Source organism: Rattus norvegicus, chromosome 1 (genome assembly GCF_021556685.1).
Source record: "Rattus norvegicus strain SHRSP/BbbUtx chromosome 1, alternate assembly SHRSP_T2T, whole genome shotgun sequence".
NCBI lineage: Eukaryota > Metazoa > Chordata > Mammalia > Rodentia > Muridae > Rattus > Rattus norvegicus.
The window spans coordinates 220369488-220394509 of record NC_141534.1 but is presented as its reverse complement, the minus strand read 5'-3'; the positions used below and the strand labels follow the sequence as shown (position 1 = coordinate 220394509).

Below are 25022 nucleotides of genomic sequence, written 5' to 3'. Positions count from 1 at the left end.
ATCCAGAAGATAGGGCTGGAAAGATGGCTCAGTGGGTCAAGTGTTTACTATGCAAGCATGTAGACACGAGTTCAGATCTTCAGAACATATGTAAAAACTGGGCCTGGTGTGTATGTCTGTTTCCTCCAGCAGAGGAAAGTGTGGTGAGCAGAGTTAGGCAGATACCAGGAGCTTGCTGGCTGGCCAGACTAGCAGAGACTAGAGCCCCAGGTTCAGTAAGTGATGCTGTCTCAGGAAATAGAGAGGCTGGAATAGAGTAGCTCAGCATGTATGGATGCTTGCTACTCTTGCAAAGGACCAGAGTTTGGTTCTTAGCACCCACAGGTAGTTCACAACCAATTGTCACTATAGCTCGAGGGGATCCAACATTCTCTTCTGGCTTCTTTGGTGGCACCCCCACCACTACCACCACCTATTCATACACAAACGCATAGACACATAAATGAAAATGAACTCTTTTGTTTAAAAAAGCAAGTGGAGAGTTGAGGAAGGCATCTTGACGTCAGCTGTCAGCTTCCGGTCTCCACATGGTCCCATGTGGGTACACAGGCACACACACACACAAATCCTAATGTAGTACAGTCGATCGACTCCTTTTCCCTCTCGAGTCCCAGCCTTGCGTGGACATTTTTCCACATACCCTAATGATTTCCTAGGAGATTTGGAGGCCTCCAGTTTCATAGGGCAGCTACCACAGGATGGTAGTGATTCGCCCATTCACACACAAATGCATGTCCTGCCACCCCCAGAACAGCTCCAGCTGACCAACTGATGTCGGTCTTAGATGTCCTGGATTCTGGGTCAGTGAGGAAGTATGGCAGAAGGGTCCCTTCACTGGACTCAGTCCACGGACTGCTCACCCAGACCCATGTCCACTGGGGAAGAAACAGCTCAGAGATTTCCCTGCAGGTATTGTCCAGACTGTGAGGGCCAGGCAGGAAGAGAAGAGCCTCGCTCATGATGGCTTTGTCTTTTTCACAGACCCTGCTGCAGGTGATGTGGGCCATCTCATCAGCCATCTCTGTGGCCTGCTTTGCCCTGTCTGGGATTGCTGCCCAGTTGCTGAGTGCCCTGGGGCTGGATGGTGAGTAGCAGAGAATGACTGAGCTAGTCATGGCCGTGCCTGACCTTGCTGTTGGTGGGGTTTATCTGTGCGGGGTTAGACATTCCCCCAGCTGTTTGCAGAAGTTCCCAGAGGTGCAGTAGAAGGGAGAGCTAGGGATTCTAACCACTGTACCAGGGGTTTACTCAAGTTGAGCATCGTGCAAAGGTCTTCTCCTTTGTACTGTCTCCTTCTTTGTTAACCATAGCCCATGGAGGCACATACACTGTTCTCATATAATAAATAAAACTCCATTTCCACAAGAGTTGTAGTCTTTCAGGAGTCCTAAGCCTGGAGGTTGGGATTCAAACCTGTTTCCCAAGCCTGGAAGGATGCAAGGCTGTTGGTCCCTTCCTCTTCACTATTTCTTACCCCCTCTGCCCTTACCACAGATTGCTGACTCTGTCCTTTTCCCTTTCAGGTGAACAACTCACCCAGGTCTTGAAGCTCAGCCCTAGCCAAGTCCAGACCCTTCTACTGTGGGGAGCAGCAGCACTGGTCATCTACTGGTTGCTGTCCCTGCTCCTAGGCTTGGTCTTGGCCTTGCTAGGACGGATCCTGGGGGGTCTGAAGCTTGTCCTCTTCGTGGCTGGCTTTGTGGGCCTGGTGAGGTCGGTGCCCGACCCATCGACCCGGGCCTTGCTGCTCTTGGCCTTGCTAACTGTCTTTGCCTTGCTGAGTCGGCTCACCGGCTCCAGGAGCTCGGGGACCCACCTAGAAGCCAAGGTGAGAGGGCTGGAGCGCCAGATAGAAGAGCTTCGAGGGAGGCAGAGGCGAGCAGCCAAGATACCCAGGAGCATGGAGGAAGAATGACAAGGGTATCCCAAAGTGACACCCTCACCGTACCAAAGAGCTGAGCTGCCTCTGGGTCTCATGGCCCTCCTTGCAGCACCCCCCCTCTCCCTTCCCAGCCCTTTCCTTGCCTCGTGTTGGAACCCTTCACACCCTTACCCCTGCGCTAGCCCCTAGCTGAGAGAAGAGAACCTGTCCTCTGCCAGGTGCTCAGTCAAGGGGTGGCTCCCAGCCTGCCTCCCCCAGGGCGGGTTGGAGAGACCTCAGCCCTGGCTTCTGCTCTCAGCCAGCACCACTGCCACTGATCTCCCGTGATGATTAACCTTCTGCTGCCTGGCTTCCTTTCAAAAGGCCTTCCCAGGCTGACCACACCCTCAGCTCCTTTCTTCCTACTCCCGGCCACACTACCATCCCTAGTCCCTTGAGGCCCTTATGTCTTCCTCACTGCACAGCAGGGGGAAGGGGAAGGAGATTTGAGACCTGAGGATAAGGGAGGAGGAAACGGTCTGGAGGCCTGTGCACCTATGTTCTGTTACAAGTGCCTTAACAGGAGTCAGTAGCACCCTCCAGTTGTCCCTTGCCACACTGAATATAGGAAAGTGTCCTATGGCTACTTTGTGTTCAGAGTGAGCTGTCCTTTGCAGAATCCCCACTCCAGCAAACAAAGCAAAGGCTGGGGCCCTGCTGTAGGGACTGTTAAATCTCCCTTGGGGATTTCAGGGACCTTGAAAAAGACAGGAGGACCTGCTGTCTTGCAGTTTTACTCCTGTCCACTCTGCCATCCAGGAGCAACCCTTGGTCAGTGTTGTGTCCCAGTGGCTGTGAAGGGCAAGGTCTTGCCCTGATCTGTTCTGCAGGGCTAGGAGGGAGCCTGGCACTTACCCCTCTTCACCAGGGCACTTGCTCACTCCTGGCCTTGGCCTTTATGGCCCTGGTGGAGGGAGGTGTCCTATGCCAGGTCCAGCACAAGATGTGAAGAATAAATCTATTCTTACTGATAAGGTTTGATGTGGAATCACGGCTGCAGTGATATATTTTTATCAGCGCTTGGTGGTTTTAAAAAAAGTGCATGCTATTTTATTATCTTCTGAATAAAATGTATTTACTCAAAGTCTCTGCTGCCAAACTTTCTTCTGTGGGGGCAGCCCAACTTTCTGGACTTCCAGCAGGAATCTGTTGGAAGGAAGGGAGGGCTCAGGAAGGCAGGGTGTGCCTGGTACCCCTCCCTCTTGGAGGGAGGCATGCACTCTCTTGTAAAACTTGTGGATCTGCAGCAGTGTTGGGACTAAAGTTGCCCCTTCCTGCAGCGCTAGCCTGGGGAACCTGGAAAAACTGGCTTTCCCTCCCAGACTCAGGAATTTACTGCAATAAGATTCTCACTGTGGCTCCAGGTGGTTCTGCTGTTTTGTGTAAGCCCAGGCATGTTTCTGTTTCCTTTTCCTCTTTAAGTTGCCATGGAGATGCCAAATCTTCTGGACTTAATCCCAACACTACCTGGGGGCAAGGCTAGGCGGACCGGGAGTCAGGACTCCCTCAGAAGGGTTGACCAGCCTGCACCCTTCACCCTTTGAGACTCTGGGATGGGTTTGGTAATGAAACACGCTTTCTTCACGGATGGCCGTAGGTTGCCATCTAGCCTGGTTCGGCCTCTCCTTTTCTGTCCCAGCAGCTCTGTTCTCTATGTTCCTGAATTCTAGATGCCTTCACAGCCGAGATGCTTGTAGGGAGGGCATGAAGCAGAGGAAACGTTTTTGTTTGTTTTCTTCCTTGATCATCAGCTTCCAAGTGGAATCCCAGAACTCACCATGTGCCTCCCGGGCAGAGGGCATCAATTTGCTTAGTCTCCAGGGATGCTGCCTTCTTCCGACCCTAGGCACGGGGGGCGCTCTGGGTTTGGGGATCCGCAGGGCACTAGGACCCGGCGGGGCGAAGGGGGACAGCCCATGTGCCTGCGTTCCCTCCCACCCCACTGCTCCCGCTCCATTGTCTGGGAACTGCAGCCGCGGGCCGGCGGCGCAGGAAACAGGCTGGCCGGAGCGGCGGGCGCGGGAGATGTGGGGCCAGATCGCAGCCACCTGAGCCGCGCGCCGGTTACCTGCCTTTGGTGGGAAGGAGTGCGCCTCGATGACGGAACGTGCGGCAGCGGCCCCTCGGGGGCCCTACGGTGCCTGGCTCTGCCTCCTGGTGGCTCTCGCCCTGGAAGTCGTGAGAGGTCAGAGGGAAGGGAGGGAAGGGGAGGGGCGACCTGGCCCTGCCCGGCCGAGGCCTTGCGCCAGTAATGCCCTCAAGCCTCTGGGCTCTGGAACTAAACCTAGAGCAATGCCCTGGAGAGGTCTAACCTTGGGAAACCGGCTCCCAGCCAACAGCCCTTTTGCCTTCTTCCCTATGCACTACCTGGATGCTCCTACCTGAGCCTAAGGTCTTCTCTTCCTCCCATCCTCACAAGCCCGGTCCCAACTCCTCTGCGAGCCAGCCCCATCTCCAGCTCCGACATCTAACCCTCCTGCCCTGCTTCCCCGTGCACTACCACTTCCTAACCTGCTGTTTCCCAGAAGCCTGCCAGTTAGTCACAGGAATGCAAAACAACCTGTTTGCCTGGGACCCGAGAGATACGCTTCTCTCTACCTGTTCCAAGGAGATCTCCAACCTTGGAGTCTTCTAGGAGAGTCCCAGCCTTGCCTTTATGAGCCCTCGTGGATGTACCCATCACTGGGTAAGGGGCAGCAGCTACCGCGTACCTGACATGAGCTTGGATTGGAAGGTGAAAGATACTATGGGAATTGGGAAATGGTGAAGTAGTCTCTACCCTTCTGCCCCCATTGAGGGCTGGACTCCCAGTGATGGGAGACCATGGGAATCCGTGGGAGTCAGGCTACTGAGCATCTTGTAATTATGGAAGCATTGAATTAGAAGGTGGACTGGAACCACCCTAAGGGCCAACAGTCACTCACTTGTTACCTTTAGGGATACTGGCGTGCAGGGGTGTGGGGGTGCTCCAGAGAAAAGCCCCACCGTCCCAGCTCAGCTGTGGAGCTGAGAGAGCTGGTTCTGGAACTTCTTTCAGGTCCCTGCTCCACACCCTGCAGAACCAGTGGGACTCCTAATAACCCCTCCACAGTGAGGGAAGGAGAGCTTTGTCATTCCAATCTCACTTCAACGTATGATCTACCAAACTTACAAAGCCCTCCCCTGCCCACCGGGTTATGAAATACTCCCACCCCTGTTCCAGTGAGGAAACCCGGGCTCCAAGATGCTAGTGACTGGCCCATCTTTCATGGAGTAGAGCTAGGACATAAAGTCAGATCTCTGCCCCCAGCTCCCAAACCTCTTCAGGGAGAGTGGAGGGAATTCCAGAATGAGTGAGACAGAGCCTGGAGTTGACATAATTCAGGAGAGGCAGCAGAGCCAGGCACATCGACTGTACTTGCGGTTCCAGGTACTCAGGAGAAATGGGAGGATAGTTCCCCATCTTCGAAAAGCAGTAGCGGCAAGGAGAGCTGGAACAGGGTCTCTAGCAAGGGGCTGAATGACCACAGAAGGCTTCCCTGAGGAGACAGAATGTGCTCTTGACCCTGAAGGAGGGTAGGGTACATACAGTGTGGAGCCCACGTGGCGTGCTGGTGTTGCATTGAATGGAAAGGCTGGGAAGCAAGTCGGTGAATTCCTTACTGGCCTCTCAGGTCCACTGCGAGGTGGAGAACCCTCATACATCATTTTCTAAATCCGTTAAGTGGAGTTTGTGGTAATAGAAGTTAATCCACAGAACTGTGTGAGACCGGAAAGAGTTAATACATGTAAAATTGAGTCAGTGTGGGATTAAGAGCTTGAAGAATTGTTACTCTTTGGGGATTATAGTACAAATCAATATAGCTGTAGTGGACCTTTGTGCTTTTTATGAACAAATATTCTAGCTCCTGATGGTTTGTGAGTGCCAGAACCCTCTTCATTCCTGAACCCTGAACCCCAGCTAGGACTAGGGCTTGATCCCCAGAAGGGATCAAGTTTGGAAATTTGGTGTAGGTGTACCATGACAGTAATTAGACTTGGAGGGGGTGACCAGCCATGTCCACCAAAGGACACAGACACAGCAAAAAGGGTCTCCATTTCTACAGAGCTCGACTGGGAACCATCTTTTACTGAGTAGTTCCCAGTGCAGGAGGAGTTCTGCCCTCCAAATGCCCTATCTGAGGCAGATAGGTTGTAGGGATAGGTGGAGGAGATGTTGAAAAGGCTCTGCTGGAGAGAGAGAGATAAGTTCTGTGTAAGTCATAAAGAAGGAATAACTGGGAAGTCTGATCCATGACTCTCAAATTCTGTCTACTTTTGTGAGGCTCTCAGTTCCTCAGTCACCTCATCCGTGAAATGGGATGACTCCCCTACATCTGGAAGATGGTACATTTGTAGTCCATTTTACCCTCTCCTCTCCATCCCCACCATGAGAATGAAGCCCAGTTCAACCTCTGTGAGTTCTGTAGCCATCCCATGTCTACCCTTGTTCCTCTCCAGTTGGCAGTAACCAAGATACCCTGGACCCCATCTACCTGCCAGTGGCCCTGGAACTCCTGGATGCCCCTGAACATTTTCGGGTGCAGCAGGTGGGCCACTACCCACCTGCCAACTCTTCTCTGGGCTCCCGCTCTGAGACCTTCCTGCTCATGCAGCCCTGGCCCAGGGCACAGCCACTTCTCCGGGCCTCCTACCCACCTTTTGCCACTCAGCAGGTAAGAATAGGGCCCAGGGACTCCCAGGCCAATGAGTCTCATGGCAGGGGCAGGGGCGGGGGTGTCTTCTCATTCTCCTATCTAAGCACCAACAAGGGATTGGGCACATTAGGGTGATGCAGATATACATAGCTTTTCCCGTTCTCTGCATAGGAAGACTGAGGCCTCTAATCTCCTGCTCACTGAGATTAGAAGCCTGAAATCCCCTTTTCCCAGACCTGACTATGGTGTCATCTGCCTCTCCACCCGGCTCTGCAGTTGAGCGTGCTTGTTCTTTCCCAGGTGGTCCCTCCTAGGGTCACTGAGCCCCACCGGCGACCTGTCCCTTGGGATGTGCGGGCTGTTTCCGTGGAAGCAGCGGTGACTCCAGCAGAGCCCTATGCCCGTGTCCTCTTCCACCTCAAAGGGCAGGATTGGCCACCAGGACCTGGCAGCTTGCCCTGTGCCCGACTACATGCCACACACCCTGCAGGCACTGCTCACCAAGCCTGCCGCTTCCAGGTGAGCACACTGCACCACGCAGGTGCGGTGCCAGGGTGGAAAGGAAAGGACTCTACTACAGTCTTGAGAGTCTAGGGCCATTGCCACCTGACTCTTTTGCTTCCTGATAGCCCTCAGAGAAGGTCTCCTGAGGATTTCAGCCCATGGCCCGTGGCTTTGGACTCATGTCTCTGAGGCCCCAGTTCCCACCTCTAGGGAGCTGGAGAAGAAAGAAATGAGACAGAGGTTAGAGTCACTGGAACAGAGCCATTAATCTTTGTGAGTAGTGATGGAACTTTTGTGGGTTCTGTTTACACTACTGTGCAGTTGGACCCAAACACCCACTGGAGAGAACTGTTTCTTGCTCTTGATATTCCGAGTTCTAGACAAGTCGTGGGATGTGGTAAAGATCACCCCATTTTGCTCTGAGTCTGTTCAAGAAGAGTGACCTACAGAGTAGTCTGACACCTAGACCTGGTGAGGGGTCCCTAGTTTATGGAGGCACCCAGGAGACATCCTAGACATCCCTAGTTCTGCCTTTCATAGGTTTTTCCATCAATGGGAGCAAGACTCCTTCCCACCCTTCACAGGGCCAACCATAGCCTTTGCTTTCATTGTGTTTGCAGCCATCTCTGGGTGCCTGTGTAGTGGAACTGGAGTTCCCCTCTCAATGGTTCTCCCAAAGTGCCACCACAAGGGCAGAACTGGCCTACACTCTGGAGCCTGCAGGTGAGGGCCCTGGGGGCTGTGGCCCTGGCACGGAGGAGGAACCCAAGGAGCAGGCTCTTCCAGTGGGTAGTGTGGAGCTGCACCCTGAAGACCCCCCACAGTACCAGGAGGTCCCGCTGGATGAAGTAGTCACTTTACGTGCACCCGATGTGCCAGTGAGGCCTGGCCAGCTCTTCACTGCCACCCTTCTGCTTCGACACAATTTCACAGCCAGCCTTCTTACTCTGCGGTGAGTACTAGGCCCTTATGGGTGGAAGAGGTAATAGGGGCTTAAGTAGGAAGATAGCAGGTTTCTAGTTTTCCTGTGGTCTCACTGGAGCTCTGGGTCTCCACCAACCGTGAGTTCTGCATAAAAGTCCCAAGCAGAGAATTTGCGAGATACTGTGTTGGGCACAATCCAGAAGTAGAAAGCCTCTGGGATTTCATGTCCTGGGGTAGAGGAAGCAGGAAAGGCTTAGAGCCTGAGAAGTGTAGTGTCCAGTGCTGGGTTATGCTCAAAGATGATAAGATGGCTATCTGTCTGGGCTTGAGTATCCATAAGTTTCTTCTACTTGCTGCTCTAGCTGAGGGGGGCCTTTGGACAAAACCCATTCTTTGCCATCAAAGACTCCATGCTGTAATCCTTTTCTACAGGAAGTTACTCCAAAGTATCCTCTCTCCTACCCAGTGAAGCTGGCAAGGATGTATAATGTAACTTCTCTACATCTGTAGGTCTGTGGGAGTTCCACTCCACATTCTTCCTATTTACCTCTCATACCTACTCAGTCTCCTCCACCCACTGAATCCACAGATCTTACAGTACAAGTCCTGAGTCTCCACACTGGTGTTGTTGCACAGAAGTGTGCAAGGCCCCGCCCCCATCTGTACCAAGGACTGGAGGAGAAAGCATGAACTAGATTAGACATTGTGGGGGTGGGGACGCTCAGCTGAAGCTATGACGAACCTTGAGGACTTGGGCCAGAGTAAAGGGAAAATTATCTACCACTTCCAAGAAATAGTATTTAGGAAGAAAGGTAGACTAGGCTATGGGTGTAGCCTGGGCAAAGGCCTGGGGACATGCATATGAGCTGGGCTAGGATGGGATGACTCTTGGTGTGGCCCAAACCCAGAATGTATGAAGAGATGTCACTGCCCCTACTGAGGCTGAGCCAGGGCCTGGAGGCTCTGGAACACCAGGCCTGGGCTTCAGCTTGTGGGCAGTAGAGAGTTATAAAGGGCTTTGGGGGTGGGTAGAGGAAGGAGCATGATATGACCTGTCTTGAGTTGGGGGCCTTTTAGGAAGAATAGAAGGAAATTCCCATTGGAACTGGGAAGGCCAGAGGGGGCGGGGGGGGGCATCTCTAGCTCTTCATCTGCCTTCCCAAAGCAATTGGTAGCTCAGCCTCCATATTGACCAACAGCCCATACCCTCTTGCAGGATCAAGGTGAAGAAAGGGCTACAGGTGACAGCTGCCCGCCCAGCCCAGCCCACCTTCTGGACCGCTAAGCTGGACCGCTTCAAGGGCTCAAAGCACCACACCAGTCTGATCACCTGTCACCGCACTGGGCCTGCAGGGCCGGATTCCAGGTGCCTTGAGAATTCTAGCCCTAGAGTGTTGGGGAACATGGTTGGGGATCTGATGGGGTCCCACCCCAAATCATTTGGAGACCTAGATTAGTGGTTCTGTGGATCTTAAGAGGGGCCTGCAGGCCAAGTTGGGCTTGTAGCCAGGATGCAGGCTTAGGCTCTGTCACTTTTCTTTTCTTTCTTTCTTTCTTTCTTTTTTTTTTTTTTGGAGCTGGGGACCGAACCCAGGGCCTTGTGCTTGCTAGGCAAGCGCTCTACCACTGAGCCAAATCCCCAACCCTGGCTCTGTCACTTTTCACTGTGATTTTGGGGGACTTACATCGCCCGCTATGCCTTGGCCTTCTTGTCAGTCAAATGGGAACACTTGTAGAGTCTACTTCTGAACCCAGGCGGTACCTGGCAGCTGGCAAACACTCAGCTTATCTCTCTTCTGCCAGTAGTCCCCTGGAACTGTCCGAGTTCCTGTGGGTAGACTTTGCGGTGGAGAATAGCACCGGTGGGGGTGTGGCAGTCACTCGACCTGTCACGTGGCAGCTGGAGTACCCAGGTCAGGCCCCTGAAGCAGAGAAGGACAAAATGGTGTGGGAGATCCTGGTGTCTGAGCGGGACATCAGAGCCCTCATCCCTCTGGCCAAGGTAAGAGCCTACCCTTTGTGCTCAGCCCCACTGGATGCCTGGTCCCAGAAACCCCAAGAGGTGAGAGCCCTGGAACTAAATGCCCCTTACACCCTCAGGCTGAGGAGCTGGTGAACACGGCTCCGTTGACTGGAGTGCCACAGCGTATCCCTGTGCGTCTTGTCACTGTGGACAGTGGGGGAGCCCTGGAGGAGGTGACAGAGCACATTGGCTGTGAATCAGCCAATACCCAGGTCCTGCAGGTGAGCCGCTGTACTTGTCTCTGTGCGTCTGCACAGCCAAACAAAATATAGCTTTGTTCCTTCCTGCAGTGTCCATCTCCAAGAGAACAGCTTCTCAAACACAAACATCATGAGCAGGGACATGATGGCAACTTTTTTTTTTCTTCCCCCAATCATCATCTCTGTAAAGAAGGAACCCTGAAAACCCAGCCTTAAGCTCTTTTTTTTTTTTTTTGGTTCTTTTTTTTCAGAGCTGGGGACCGAACCCAGGGCCTTGCACTTCCTAGCAAGCGCTCTACCACTGAGCTAAATCCCCAGCCCCCTTAAGCTCTTTTTAATCTTTAATTTCTTGTTTTTTCACTACAGATTTTCTCTGTGTAGCCCTGGCTGTCCTGGAACCCACTCTGTAGACCAAGCTGGCCTTGAATCAGAGAGATCCTCCTTCTTCTGCCTCCCAAGTGCTGGGATTAAAGGCCTGCGCCACCACTGCCCAGACTTGAGCTTATTTTCACATTTATTGTCCAGTTGTCCATCCTGGCCTTGGCCCGGGAGCTAAGTTGGAAGACTGCATGTGCTTTGGAGTCCGGGAGGGTTGGGGGAGACCTGTGTTAGTTACTTTTCTCACTGCTGAGAAAATGTCAAAATGTCTGACAAAAGCAGCTCAGGAAAGAAGGGCGTCTTCCGGCTCGTAGTTCAAGGGTACCGTCCATTACTGCAGGGAAGGGAGAGTGTAGGAGCTGGGGCTCACATTGCACTGTCGTCAGAAGGCAGAGAGATGAACCCTGGTGCACTCCCACCTCAGTGAGCTCCATCTAGGAGTTCCCTCACAGACATGTCTCCAGATTTGTCTCCTAGGGAGTTCTAGGTCTTGTCAAGCTGACAGTGTTAATCATCACAACCCATCTTTGTTACTAGCTGTGTGGTCATGTGCAAGTGTCTTGACCGCTCTGAGCCTCCAGTCCCTCAACTCTAACATATTATTAGGTTGCTGTAAGAATTAAAAGTACCTAAGACAGTATCCAGCGATAGCGAGAAGTAAAGTATCAGCAGTTTCTGCTGTTATAATCTGATGAATTAATCATAACAATCACTGTTGTGATGATGAGGGGTGGTTAAGAGAGTAGACAGCTTTCTCTGTCTTGAGGTCCTAGTGAGGAAGCATTGACCCAGATTTCAGACAGCAGTGACAGCACATTGGGGGCTCCTGGGTGGATAGGTGGGCCTGTCTAGCCCCTCTGCCTTCACTCACTTAGCGGTAGCTGGCTGTTAGGTGCCTCCAACACCAGTGTCTGAGACTGGAACTGAGGAGCTTAAGTTGTAAGTTCAACCCAGACCCTGCTAGGAGGACCCTGCTAGGCTGTGTGTGTTGCATGCAAATGGCCCAGCTCATCCCTTGGAGAGCCTAAAGTATGGCCCAATGTCCCTGGAGTGGATTTTGGTAGTACAGCAAAATATTTTAAGCTAACAGCAGTGGATCCCACCATCCAGCCCACCACAAAACACGTTTGTGATATCAGAACTGAATTTGAGCTGTAGCCCCGTTTAAGGCTGGAGAAGGTGATGGTGTATCAGTGCCTGTCATTTGTGTCTTTGCCCATCTCTGCCTTTCCCTAGGTATCTGAGGCCTGTGATGCTGTGTTCGTGGCTGGTCAGGAGAGTCGGGGAGCCAAGGGGGTTCGGGTGGACTTCTGGTGGCGCCGCCTCCGGGCCTCACTGAAGCTGACTGTATGGGCCCCACTCCTACCCTTGCGCATTGAGCTGACTGACACCACTCTTGAACAAATCCGAGGCTGGCGGGTCCCAGGCCCAGCAGAAGGGTGAGTGCAGACCTACAATAAAAGCCCATAGGACTTAGTGAATTCCTTCTGGGACTAAAGGTATACAGCAGACACTTCCGTGGACCTAGGCTGGGGACTTGCAATGCCTTCTGCCCGTCTAGCCTGTATTAATGACTTTCCATGTTGCCACGACAAAACATTTGATGAAAGAAACATAAGAAACACGGGCTTATTTTTGGCTCACAGTTCAAAGTACAGCTCATTATGGTGGCCAGTCATAGTGACAAGAGTTTGGATAGCTGGACAGGCCACATTGCATCTGAAGTCAGAAAGCAGGGAGATAGATGAACACTGGTGCTCTTCCTTATTTGAACTTTTTATTCAGTAATGGGACCCCAGCTGATGAAATGGCACTGCCTATAGTTAGGGTGCATCTTCCCACCTCGGTCACCCTGATTCAAAAGCTACCTTGCTGTCATGCCCAGAGATTTGTCTCCTAGAGGATTCTAGATTTTTGTCAAGTTGACAATCTTAGCTATCACCCTCCCTTTGACCACTGTAGTGTAAACTGTCAACCTCCATATTGCCTCTCCGGCTGCTTCCAAGTCTGCTGTAACACATTCAAATTCTTTTTGCCTGATTTTTTTTGAGAACGTTCACTATTCAGAACCTTGAATGGCCCCAAGCTCCATAAAAATCAATTACACTGGGTAGTGGGGAGGCTCACAGGAACTAGAGAGCAAGGATGAGGGGTACTGTGAGGAATGTAGCTCTTAGGCCCTGTAGGAACTGAGTTGTCGCCCCATTGCCTTGTTACCTCCCCACTCCAGAGGTACACAGAAACAGCGGCAGCCAACCGAATAGACAGGCACATTTCATCAGTCCGGACTGGGAGCCGGGCGTCACTGACCTGAACAGAAAGATCCAGAAAAGAGAGCATTCAGGACAGAGTTTGAAGAAGAGGAGGCATACATCAGTCTTGCTACTATTGTTGTTTCCTCATTTGTGCAAGACGAGGCTGGAGCAAGGGCATTAAGCTTCATCTAGAACCTTTACATGGGTGGCTGGGCTGAGCTTTATTGAGTTGGGAGTTTAGGGAAGGCGTGGTATCCAGTGGGCGGGCCCTCACTGACGCTCCTCCCCGCAGGCAGTTAGAGCCGGAGGCTGCTGCAGAGGAAGTGGAGCGGCGCTCCCGCGGCTGCCGCCTGCAGTACCAGAGAGCTGGTGTACGCTTCTTAGTGCCCTTTGCGGCTCACCCGCTGGACGGTGGCCGCCGCCTCACCCACCTACTCGGTCCTGACTGGTTGCTGGATGTGAGTCACCTCGTGGCAGCCCATGCCCACGTGCAGGATCCTCGCATAGCCACCTTGGAAGGTGGCCGCATCCTAGTGGGACGAGAGCCTGGAGTCACCTCTATCGAGGTGAGCTGCCACAAGGGACACTAAAGAGCAAGACTCTGTCCCCTTCTCCCAGGGTAACTGGTGTCCCCAGACTGTTCATGGTTAGGTGTGAAGGCTGCAGAAGGGGCTTACCGTGGCTGGGGAGAATAGGTGGGCAGTCTGGGAGGCATGCTGTAGGTGTGAAGGGCTGGGGTATACGTGTGAAGGGACCAGGCCTCTGGACAAAGGACAGTTCTGTGGTGTGGATTGGAGTCTTTAAGTGTGTTAGAGTGTGGAGATAATGATGCCAAAACGGTACTTCAGGGAGACCGTGTGTGGGAGACACCCCACTTTCAGTTGCTTCCCACTCTTAGGTTCGATCCCCGCTATCTGACTCCATCCTGGGGGAGCAGGCACTGGCTGTGACAGATGACAAGGTCTCGGTGCTGGATCTGCGAGTGCAACCGGTGATGGGCATCTCACTGTCCCTGAGCCGGGGCGTGTCCCACCCTGGAGAGGTCACAGCGACTTGCTGGGCCCAGTCAGCTCTTCCAGCCCCAAAGCAGGTGATGGCTGGGGGTGAGAGAGCATGGGCAACTGCTATAGATGGGGGGTGATGGAGGAGGAGGATGGGAGGAAGTCCTGGTACTTGGACCACTTGCTCTAGGGTTTTCCAAATAAGGACTACTTCCCTGTGAGGTAGTGAGCTCTCTGGCTGGAAGTGATCAAGCAGTGGCTAGCTGGAGTATGGCATTGGGAGGTTCATTAGGTTCTCCTGAGGACTCAGACTCCTGGGCTGAGTGGCAGACAGGTGATTGACACGCGTCCCCTCTCTCCCTGTGTTTTGTCCATTTGCCTGTGTCTCTGTTTCCTCCGTGCTCTTTCTTCCGTGTGGCCTGTCACTGTGGGAGTGGTCTCTGTGTGCATGCGTGCGTGCCCTCGCGTGTCTCTGCTTGTGTCCGTGTGCCCTGCAGGAGGTGGCCCTCTCCCTGTGGCTGTCCTTTTCTGACCACACTTTGGCTCCAGCCGAGCTCTACGACCGCAATGACCTGGGACTGTCGGTCTCAGCTGAGGAACCCAGTGCTGTTCTGCCAGCTGAAGAGCAGAGAGCCCAACTTGGTGTGGTGGTGAGTGGCGTGGGTGCCGAAGGGCTGCCCCTACACGTGGCTCTGCACCCACCGGAACCCTGCCGCCGGGGCCGCCATCGTGTTCCCCTAGCCTCAGGCACAGCCTGGCTGGGGCTGCCCCCTTTGCCCACACCAGCTCCTGCACTCCCATCCAGCCCTGCCCGGACCCCACCATTCACAGAAGCCTCTGTGGAAGGAAAGCGGCAGGTAGCAGGTGATATGGGGAGCCATGTGGGTCCGGGCATTAGGGGCAAGTTTGAGCGGGCAGAGGAGGAAGCTGGGAAGGAAGAGAATGAGGCCAAAGAAGAGGAGGAAGATGAGGAAGAGATGGTGCCTGCCCCTCAGCGTGTCACCGACCTAGAGCTGGGAATGTATGCTCTGCTGGGCATCTTCTGTTTGGCCTTCCTCATCTTCCTGGTCAATGGTGTGGTCTTTGTGTTGCGCTACCAGCGCAAAGAGCCTCCCGACAGCGCTACAGACCCTGCCTCCCCTCAGCCACATAACTGGGTCTGGCTGGGCACCAATCAGGAGGAACTGAGTCGGCAGCTGGACCGATGCTCTTCCTCGAGCCCACCCAAGGGGGAGGGGGGCTGCCCCTGTGAAAGTGGGGCAGGAGGGGATACTTCAACCGTGGCTCCCAGTGCTTCAGAGAGCCCTGCTGGCTCCACGAGCACCCTGGCCCGCAAAGAAGCTGGGGGACGTCGGAAGCGAGTCGAATTTGTGACATTTGCACCAGCACCCCCAGCCCAGGAGGTGCCTGAGGAGCCTGTAGGGGCCCCGGCTGTACAGTCCATCCTGGTAGCAGGTGAGGAGGACATCCGCTGGGTGTGCGAGGACATGGGGCTGAAGGACCCAGAGGAGCTTCGGAACTACATGGAGAGGATCCGGGGCAGCTCCTGATACCCCAGGCCTGCCAGGTGCAGCTTTGCCCAGCAGCTCAGGCTTGGGGACCAATGGGATATCTGGCTATACTTCTTGCCTGACCCTCATGCTCATCCTCTGGTGCTTGTTGATCTGAGTCCCCATCCCAGGCCCTTTCACCCCCACCCCTTGTCATGGACTATGGTCAAGAGGGAGGGCGCATGCCCCTTATTTATGGGAACCACTTCATTCTAATGTTGGGTACAGAATAAATGATAAAAGAATGGGCATGGCTGGTACTGCTGTGACACTCTCTATCAGGGTGGGTGGAGACCATTTCAGCCCCTGACTCTGCTGGTTGAGTTCTGGGAGTCTGGGTCCTGACGAGTCCTCTCATAACGACCAGCAATCCAGAGAAACAGGACAGCTGTGACAGCCTGAATGCCGGCTAGCAGGAAGAAGTAAAGGTCCATACGACAGTTGTTGATGTTCCCTAGGGACAGGAAGGATGGGTTAGTAGCTAAAGTGACACTCCAACTGGTGTGGTCTAAGAGTGCTGGGAAGAGAGCCCTCTAGTATCTTAACTCCCCAAGTGTTTCTTGGTGTGTATCCCCCCTCCTCTATTTGAAGGCTGGAAGCAAACATCAGGCCAAAAAAAAAGTGACCACTCAAGCAGTAATGGCTGAGTTCCAGAGGCAAGAAGGCACCCCTGAGGGCCACTGAGTCTAAAGCATGGCTGTTCTTCCCATCCCTAAGTCTTCCCCCACTGTCTTCTCTGGGGACGGTCCCCTCTCACTCACCGAAGTCCTTAGGGCAGTACATCCAGCCTCCAGGAAGGGACAGTAGGGCCACCAAGCCAGAGCCTAGCAGTGAACCTACCCCCGAAAGGCAGAAGAAGATGCCCATGATTGCGCCCTGCATGGAGCGTGGGGCTTCCGAGTAAGCGAACTCCAGACCTGTGGGACAGAGAGGGAAGTGACTGGAGCTTCAGGGTGAGCAGAGATGGGTCCAAGTGTGGGGAATCCCACTCCTCCAAGCCTCTATTCTCTCCCTTGGATGGCTGTGGCCTCGTGGCTGGCAGCACCCGCATACCTGTGACATGATGCACGCTATCTGCTCTGCTCATCCATACCCGACAAAGCACTCCCCCTGGATACCATCAGCACTACCCAGAGCTCTGACTAGTTATTTCCCTTCCTCCTGGGTCCCCCAGTGATGGGGATGGATGACAGCTGAGACAGCAGCTTCTTCAGCTTCTCCCCCACCTTCTGCGCCCACCTTCCGTCCACACCATCACCAAACCATTTCCATTCAGGCTCTAAAACACTTTCCAAGTGGAGGCCTCCCTTTCTATCCCATCTCTCCTGGGCCCTGACCTCATCCTCCACACATGGCTGGATGGGTCTCTGAAACTTCTTAGAGGCTTCCATTCCTGTCAGACTGATGGGAGGAAGGAAAGATGGTCTCAGGGGAAGCGTCACCACCCAGGTTCAGCCATTAGACCCACTGTGACTCTGCAACCCACACTCTCCTCTCCAGTGCCATCCCCCTCACCTCACATGCTCCTGGCCCATTCAGTTATCACTGGGTTAAGGTCCTGGCCACACTTGCTGACATCAGCTTTCCCAGAAGCCCGTCTGTTCCTCCCTGCATTACCCACAGCCCAGCCACTCTACAATTCCCAGGCCAGCACCAGTGCTTTTTTGCTTGCAACTTGAGTTTTATCATCATGATGGAATGGAAGAGGCTACCCACTGCTTACAGTCCTGCTGGAACAGGATTGGGAGTGCGTACACACACACACACACACACACACACACACACACACACACACACACACAGACCTGAGTTCCTGAAGGGAGGAACCCCCAAGCCAGGGGATTATTGAGGAAAGAGGCAAAGGCAAAAGGCAGACCGTCCTCACACAGACATGGGGATATGTGGACAGGGCCTTCTAACCTCCAACTCCACAGGCTCTGTTGTAGCGCTGGCTCAAGCCTGAACCCAGGGCTAAAAAGGCCCTCAAACCTCACGGAACAGACGCAGACCTCATTCAAAATCACTGCTCCCTTCCACACAAAAGCCACAGTGCTGTGCCCAGGGTTCCCTCCTGGTCTGGAGGTACACCCAAGAAGAGCCCAGAACCAGTGTAAGAACCCAGTGTACCTGGGATGCTGGCAAAAATCTCACTGATCCCGATGAGCAGGTATTGGGGGATTTGCCACCAGATGGACAGTGGTGCCGCATAGTATAAGTCCTTCCCAATCAGCTGAGGCACTGTCTGGTTGGCAGCAATGTACTGCAAGCGCTCTTTTTCCAGGACTCCTAAGGGGTTGTGGGGGTGGAGAGCAAGAGAACAGTCAGACCACCCCAGGCAGCTTAGAGCTTGAGTTCCAACACCCAAGCCCGCCACCTTGGAAGCTCAGCTAGGTCTTGTATTTCATAGGAGTTCTCCTTAATTCAATCTGTTAAGACATTCTTTGCAAGTGAAGAAAGTGAAACTTAGGTTGAGCAATCGGCCCAGACTCACACAGGTGATAATGAGTTAGGGCTGAGTTAGTCCCAGTATATCTGGTTTTCAAGCTGGCCTACGTTCCATAAGATCACATGACTTCTCTAGGGCAAGGTTAGGTATCTGTCATGGCAGTGTTTCCAGCCTGGATTTTTATCATCTTCTTCCCCTCAGTGCTTGGGAGACACCTTTGCCCTGGTGAGTGAATCACAATCAGATTGGACTTGCATTCCAATCCTGGCCCTTCCATTGGCTTGTTGTGCAGCCCTAGTCAAGTCACCTAACCCTGTGGAGATGCCATCCCCTTACCCAAGACACAGTAAACTCCCTGGGGATAAACTGCCTGAGGATGGCATAGGCCAAAATGCACAGCCGTGAAAGGGTCGAGTTTGGGTTGCACATGGTCAACAAGGCAGGGTTCATTTAGCTTTACTTTTTCCCTTTGTTTTCAGACAGTCTCATGTAGCCCAGGTTGGCCTTGAAATCCTGATCCTTCTGAGTGCTGAGGGCTACCACTGTGCACCATGCAGTGACTTTCACTCTTCTACCGTGTGTCTTGAGGGCAGGACCTCTCAAGGTCTGAGTGAACACGAGGCATCACACACCTGCCACGATGATGGAAGTGAACCCAAAGAACATGCCCAGCGCCATCTTCTGCAGAGCCGAGGGCAGCAGCTTACACCGCAGCAGCAGAGGATCAATTAAGTGGTCCTTGACAGGGACCAGAATCAGTATCACTGCAACATTGGCCAGCAGGAGCCAGGCTTCTGGGATCTGGGTGGGGAGAGGAGAGGCAGGCAAGCTGAGCAGAAGGAGCTCTGGGCTGGAGAATACCCCTGTAACCCAGGGCTAGTGGCCCGGTCCCCACACCAACACCCAGGGAACTCAGCCTTCTCGATTGTGCGACTAGGAGACAGGATTATATCCAGGAAGGCAAAGAAGTTCTTCCTGGACACGAGTTCCCATCCTGAGCACAGCATGGGAAGGGTCTCAGGGACATAAGAGAAAAGGCAGTGTTGAACAGTGACCTGTGTGTGCACTGGGGCTTGGTGTTACACACGTCCGCCCACCCTGCAGGTGCTTTTCTTTGTCCTAAGCATGCTGCCTCACTGAGGGAGCAGGGGTACAGTCAGCATCATTTCCTCCTATTCACACAGGCTGTAGATTCTCACAGCTCCAGCTTGGCTAAGGCTGACCATGTACTTATTCCCTTACCCTGTAGTTACTGCTATCCGATCTCAGTGGCAAAGAGATGTTAGGGTTGGTGCGGAAGATGTTGGGGATATGGAGGTGGAGACCTTGTAGGACATAGGTGGACTGCATCTGTGGAGAGATGGAGAGGTTGGGGTGGAGCTGGTCACTGAACTTCTGGCTTCAGGATGGATGCTTCAGGATAGACATTCCTTAGCCACAGTCCCGGGGCAGCTGGTCCTTCCCCAAGTCAGGGAAAGGCACCTCCAACCTACTTCTCATTGTGAGGCAGCTTGGGGATGGGGTCTTCTGGTGTTCTCAGGCCATGGGCAGTGCCCACAGATGATCCCAGACCTAGCTGCAGCCACTCCACATATTCTTCCCCTTTGTGTCTCTAAGTTTCACGCAGGTGGGTATGGGTAAGTGTTTATTGAAATGGGAAACATGACTGTCTCCACTGGAAGTTGTCGTCTAACAGTGAAGCCCAGCTGAGTGCTAAAGGTTGACACAGCCAGTGGAGAGATACTGACCTGCCATAGGGTTTTAGAAACAGTTGCTGGAAGGAATAGGTTTGGTGCCCTCAGTCCTTAGCCCTGGCTGTACATTGCTGGTCTAACTGCCCTAAAATGCAGGAGTTCCATGAGACTCCTGGCAGGGGGCCATACAGGCAGTGCTCTGGGGTCACTTGGGTCAGCAGCCACTGCAGAAGGATGTCAATGTCCTGGCAGCTGTTATGGACATCTTGCCCATAGCCCTGTATCTTGTGGGACAGTCAGTGCCACCCTAGACAAGCAGGCTATGATAGAGATCTTAGGCTCTCTCCAATTAAGAGGGTGTAGGTGGCAATGGCCTTGTTACCTGGGGGTTAGGAATGGATTAGGTTGCTGCTTTGGCTCCACACATGTCAAAGCACATGCACACATATATACACTCAAATGTGAATGAAGTCTAAATACACACACACACACACACACACACACACACACACACACACACACACACACACCATTATGCTGGAGAAGTAATGCTATGGGTTTCTGAGGCAGAGGTTGAGCCCATGAGGGGCTGGGTGCCAGGCCCCTGGTCAGAAGGCAGAGATGCCTACCTGGAAATACACCATCCAGTAAGGCACAAGGGTCACCATCACAGGCAGGACCTTCAACAGCACCTGGAAGTTGGCCATATCTTCTTGTGGAGAAGGTCCAGGCTGGTTAGACCTCTGGTCAGGCAACAGGTGAGCACCTTCAGAGTTCCTTTAAGGCAATAGGGAAAGAAAAAAAAAAAGACTGCCAGGACTTGACTCTCTCTAGGACCAAGGCCACTGTTTCTACCTCCACCATCTTCCCAGGATCCCCATTGTGTGAGGGGTGGGGATGGGGGTAGGGAGGGCAGTGAGATGGCTCAGCTGGTAGGGACACTTGCCTTTAACCTGAGTTTATTCCCCCAGGCTCACACAGTGAATGGAGAGGACCAAGTCCCAGATCCCCCTCACCCCAGACACTCCTCCCCTCCATTACACTGTTAACATTAGCAGCAACTCTATCACCCTTACGATCACCCCCACGAGTAAGGTGATCAATAGCTATCACAGGTGGCCTCAGACTTATATTTCTCTCAAGATACATACAGCGTTTGGATTGGGGGTGGTAAAACCAGGATCAGAGGAAAACAGTCGGGGTGGGGGGGTGTTCATTTTTTGATCCGTGGCATCCATTTACCACAAGAACCATGGAAGTCCTAGCACACACCTGACTCAGAATGTGGCACATGTCTGGTGTACCCCAGTTCCCTTGCTGCTGACCCCAAGTCTATTCTGAGTGGAGTTAACAGTGAGGTAGAGAGCAGAGAGGCAGAGATGGAAAAACCATTACCAGGAGACCAGATGGACTGACAACCACCACGACCTTTATCCTTTGCCCTCAGGGTTTCTGAGCTGTCCTCATCTGAAAGTCCTGAGCTGTCCTCTGAGACTCCAAAGGGAAAATGTCCAGCTGGTCTTCTTCAGGGACAGCTGCCCTCAGCTCCTTCCCTCCCAGCATCCAGTGCAGTTCCTTACCAGCACTGTGGTCTGTTTCTCTTGCCAGATTCAAGCAAGCTTTACAACATCTGGTCCATGCCATGTTTTGCAAATGCAAGTCTCTGTAAGCCTTAAGAAGACCCACAGCTTCTGCCTCCCACCATCTGAAACATTCCTCCTTACAATCCTGTCTTCTCACATCCCAGACACCATACTCAAAGAAGTGCAAGCAACAGACGAGGCCATGGGAAGGGGAAACCGATGCTCTCACCAGCAGTCCCAGCTGAGCTCTGACCTCACCATCTATTTCCACCATGTGAGAATGTTCTAGAATCTAAGCCCTTCGAAGCTCCCAGATGACCTGGTGATGTCAAGAGCAGCAGGAGACAAGCCCTGCTAACCCTGGTTACCTGAAGCATTTGAGAGAGGATGAAAAGCTGCTGCGTGAGTCAGTTAGCTGTGGTGGGGTCTGTGAGGCAGTAAGAGCTAATTAAAACCACCAGACTCCTTGGCACCTGCACTTTACTGACTGACCTTCAGCAACCACGCAGGCTGGGGAAGGCTGGTGCATCTTCCTTCTGCTCTAGATCCCACTGACCCCAGCTGGGACTCGGTCCAGCCAGGAATTAGAGACAGCTCTGCGTGTCATAAATAGCCAATTGTACATGATAGAATTTTATTCAACTGTAAGGAACAATGAAATTATGAGATCTGAGGAAAACGGATGGAAACGGAAGGTATCCTATTAAGTGAGGTAACCCAGACTCAGGAAGACAAATGCTGTATGGTGTCTCTCATGTGTGGATCCCAGCTGCCAACTATTGCTACACGTGCATATGATGTGTGATTGGATTTAGATGCTAGGAAACTAGAAAGGGGACCAAGAAAGGAGAACACAAGAAGCTTAAGAAAGGGGCTAGGAAGGGCGATAGAATGCATGTGATAGAAAGTGGGAAGGGAGGATGGGGCAGAAGGGCAGGGTGAGGAGTGGGGCAGAGATGAAGAGGGGAGAGCTAACAAAAACTTAGGGTGTATCAAGATGCCAGAAGGAAACCTGCCATCTTGCAAGCCAGTTGAAAAGACTGAAGGTACAAGATGGCTCCATAGGCTGAGGTTCTTGCCACTAAGTCTCACCACCCGAGTTTGATCCCCAGGCTCCATATGGTGTGAGAGAACTGATTCCGACAAGTATGATCTCCATATGGATGTTGTGGCAGGTACACACACACATACACATGCACACACACATGCACACACACATACACATGCACACACACACACGCACACACATGTACACACACATGCACACGCAGACACACATGTACTCACATGCACACACATGCACACACATGCACACACATGCACACACACAGATATACACATGCATTCACAATTTTAAGAAGGAAAGAGAATGCCAGAGGACAGTGATGGTCTTGGCAGCAGTGGTGATGTGTTAATGGGATTGGCAGTAAAAATAAAGACTGCCCCGGGGCTGGCAATGACAGTCAGGATGGGCAGATAACATGGCGGCCACAGGGAAGCTTCCTCAGATATGATCTGAGTCTTTGGAGAGATGTTATCCTTTCTCGAGTCTCAAAGGATGACACAAGGTTCTTGGACAAGAAAAATATCGGGTACTCTCAGGATAAAGGGCAAAGAGCAAAGGTCAAAGGTGGAGCTACAGTTGACCTAATTATTCTATAATAAACAACCCTGTTATTAAGTGAAATAGAATATTCAGAAAGCAATTGGCATGGCTCCTCCCTCATGAGATCATACCTGAGAGAAGTGGATTACCAGTGTCCATGGAAAAGTTTGGTGGTCAACTTTCATCCTTTCCGTCCAGTCTTTAAAAACTTTATTTACTTAATGTGTGTGTGCATATTTGTATGTGTGCATATATGTATGTGTATATGTGTGTGTATGTGTGTGTATCTATGCGCATGTGTATATATGTATTTGTGTGTGTCTGCATGTGTGTATATGTGTTTGTGTGTATGTGTACATGCGTGTATTTGTGTATGTGTTTTGTGTGTATATATGTGTATATATGTGTATATGTATGTGCACGCAGGCTGTTGTTCAGTTCATGAGCACAGGTATCTTAGGTAACTTTAACTGTCAACTTTGTGACACGGCTTAGAGTCACCTGAGAAGAGAGTCTTAACCGAGGGGTTGCCCAGATAAGCTTGGCCTGCAGGAACATCTATGGGAAATTGTTTAGATTTTTTAATTGATGTAGGAGTCCCTAGCCCACTGTGGTTGGGCACCATTCCCTGGCAGGTGGTCCTGGGCTGTATTTTAAAAAGCCAGCATGAACCTAGGCAGTGCAGAGAGCAGTAGTCCTTCATGGTTTCTGCCTCAAGTTCCTGCCCTGACTTTCTTCAGTGACCGGCTGTAACCTGTAAACTGAAACAAACTCTATCCTCCTCTAAGTTGCTTCCCACCCCTGCCCCCTTTTTGTTACTCTAAACAGGGTTTCTTTGTGTAGCCTTGGCTGCCCTGGAGCTTGTTCTGTAGACCAGGCTGGCCCCTAAGTCACAGAGATCCACCTGTCTCCGCCTCCTCAGTGCTGGGATTAAAGTCCCGCATACGCTCACCACCCAGTTTCTCTGAGTTACTTTTGATCTTGGTGTTCATCACAGCAGATAAAATTACAACATTATATGTGTACTTTCCTGTGTAGGCTAGAGGTGACACTGAGTATCTTTCTTAATTCCTTCTCACCTATTAACATGTTTTAAAATTTGTGTGTGACAGAGGGAGAGGGAGGGAAGGAGGGAGAGGAAGGGGAGAGAGAGGGAGAGAAAGAGAGAGATCACATGAGTGCACATGGAGACCAGAGAACACCTGATAGAAATAGGGCCTCTCACTGAACTTGGGGCTAGGCTGTTGACCAGCAAACCAGCTATCCTTCTGTCTCCACTCCCTCCACCCCCAGTGCTGGGATGACAAGCATGTATGTGACCGGGCCTTACTTTTTACATGGGTTCTAAATTCAGCTCTTCATGTGTATGCCGCAAACACTTTAGAAACTAAGACATCTCTCAAGCCATTGTGTGTGTGTGTGTGTGTGTGTGTGTGTGTGTGTGTGTTTACACAGGTGCAAATGTGTGCATATGCATGGAGAAGCCAGAGAATAACATTGGAACCTTGAGTCTTATTTTTTAGGAATATTGTCTGCCTTCTTTGAGATGATCTCAGTGGCCTGCAGCTCAAGAATTAAGCTAAGAAGGGTGTTCAGCAAGTCCTGGGGGGGTGGGGGATAGAACTCCGGTTCTCATAGTACTTGGAAGGCAAGCACTTTACTGATTAGGCTGTCCCCACAGCCCTGTCCTTATGATTTCTAGTTAAGGAATCACCCATAACCAACAACATCGGCACTGGCACCCCCATCATTTTCAGTTTAACCACCATCCCCAGTCATAGTGGCTCCGACCCACAGTAAAGAAGGACTCATTCAGTGTCAGCCCTGAAGCCGAACCAGAAAGCCAGCAAGTTGGACTTGTCCCCACCCCCATGGGGTGGTGCTTGGCAGCTACTTTTGCCCCTTGTTACCTGGAAGAGGGCCTCCGCCACCACTGCCACCCGGGACAGCAGTTTTGGAATGCAAGGTTCAGCATAGATGACACTTGGCTGCCTGTTGGGGGCTTGGTGATGAAGACGGGTGTGGCGATGAGAAAAATGAAGAATGCCAGGCCCACGAGGCCCACGATGATGCTGTAGCCCTGTAGGAAGCTGATGTTCTGTTCGATGAAGGCCACCACCAGCAGGGACAGAATGGCACCCAGATTGATGCTCCAATAGAACCAGTTGAAGAAGCGGCGGGTGGCATCACGGCCGAGATCCATCACCTGCCATTCAGCCAAGGAGGAGAGTGAGGGAGGACCCAGGAGGTCCTCTGTACAC

The 25022-nt window shown here is 52.4% G+C and overlaps 3 protein-coding genes and 1 long non-coding RNA gene across 17 annotated transcripts in view; 2 read left to right on the top strand and 2 right to left on the bottom strand.

Moving 5' to 3' along the window:
• The window catches only part of Tmem109 (transmembrane protein 109), a 10598-nt gene extending 7593 nt beyond the window's left edge, over positions 1-3005 (top strand). For all 7 annotated transcript variants that reach the window (XM_087574944.1, XM_087574942.1, XM_087574949.1 and 4 more), the window contains 2 exon segments: positions 982-1084; positions 1524-3005. In XM_087574944.1, coding sequence (XP_087431070.1) covers positions 982-1084; positions 1524-1915 — 495 coding nt within the window. In that variant the 3' untranslated portion in view covers positions 1916-3005.
• LOC147997055 (uncharacterized) overlaps positions 1-4429 on the bottom strand; it is a 6416-nt gene extending 1987 nt beyond the window's left edge. Inside the window, exon 1 of the long non-coding RNA XR_015652969.1 lies at positions 4303-4429. This is a non-coding gene — a long non-coding RNA (uncharacterized LOC147997055). The remainder of the gene's footprint in view (positions 1-4302) is intronic.
• Tmem132a (transmembrane protein 132A) lies at positions 3877-15683 on the top strand. 2 transcript variants are annotated; one of them, NM_178021.2, is given in 11 exon segments: positions 3877-4106; positions 6401-6615; positions 6898-7116; positions 7722-8053; positions 9242-9391; positions 9832-10027; positions 10126-10269; positions 11863-12065; positions 13174-13447; positions 13780-13971; positions 14380-15683. In NM_178021.2, coding segments are annotated over 11 exon segments (3066 nt in total). In that variant the 5' UTR covers positions 3877-4018; the 3' UTR covers positions 15433-15683.
• Positions 15599-25022, bottom strand: part of Slc15a3 (solute carrier family 15 member 3) — a 26622-nt gene continuing 17198 nt past the window's right edge. For all 7 annotated transcript variants that reach the window (XM_087618326.1, XM_087618277.1, XM_087618176.1 and 4 more), the window contains 7 exons: positions 24672-24967; positions 20202-20349; positions 19121-19228; positions 18511-18679; positions 17560-17718; positions 16194-16349; positions 15599-15886 (listed from right to left, as the gene is read on the bottom strand). In XM_087618326.1, the coding sequence (XP_087474452.1) occupies positions 15732-15886; positions 16194-16349; positions 17560-17718; positions 18511-18679; positions 19121-19228; positions 20202-20349; positions 24672-24967 (1191 nt within the window). In that variant the 3' untranslated portion in view covers positions 15599-15731. The remainder of the gene's footprint in view (positions 15887-16193; positions 16350-17559; positions 17719-18510; positions 18680-19120; positions 19229-20201; positions 20350-24671; positions 24968-25022) is intronic.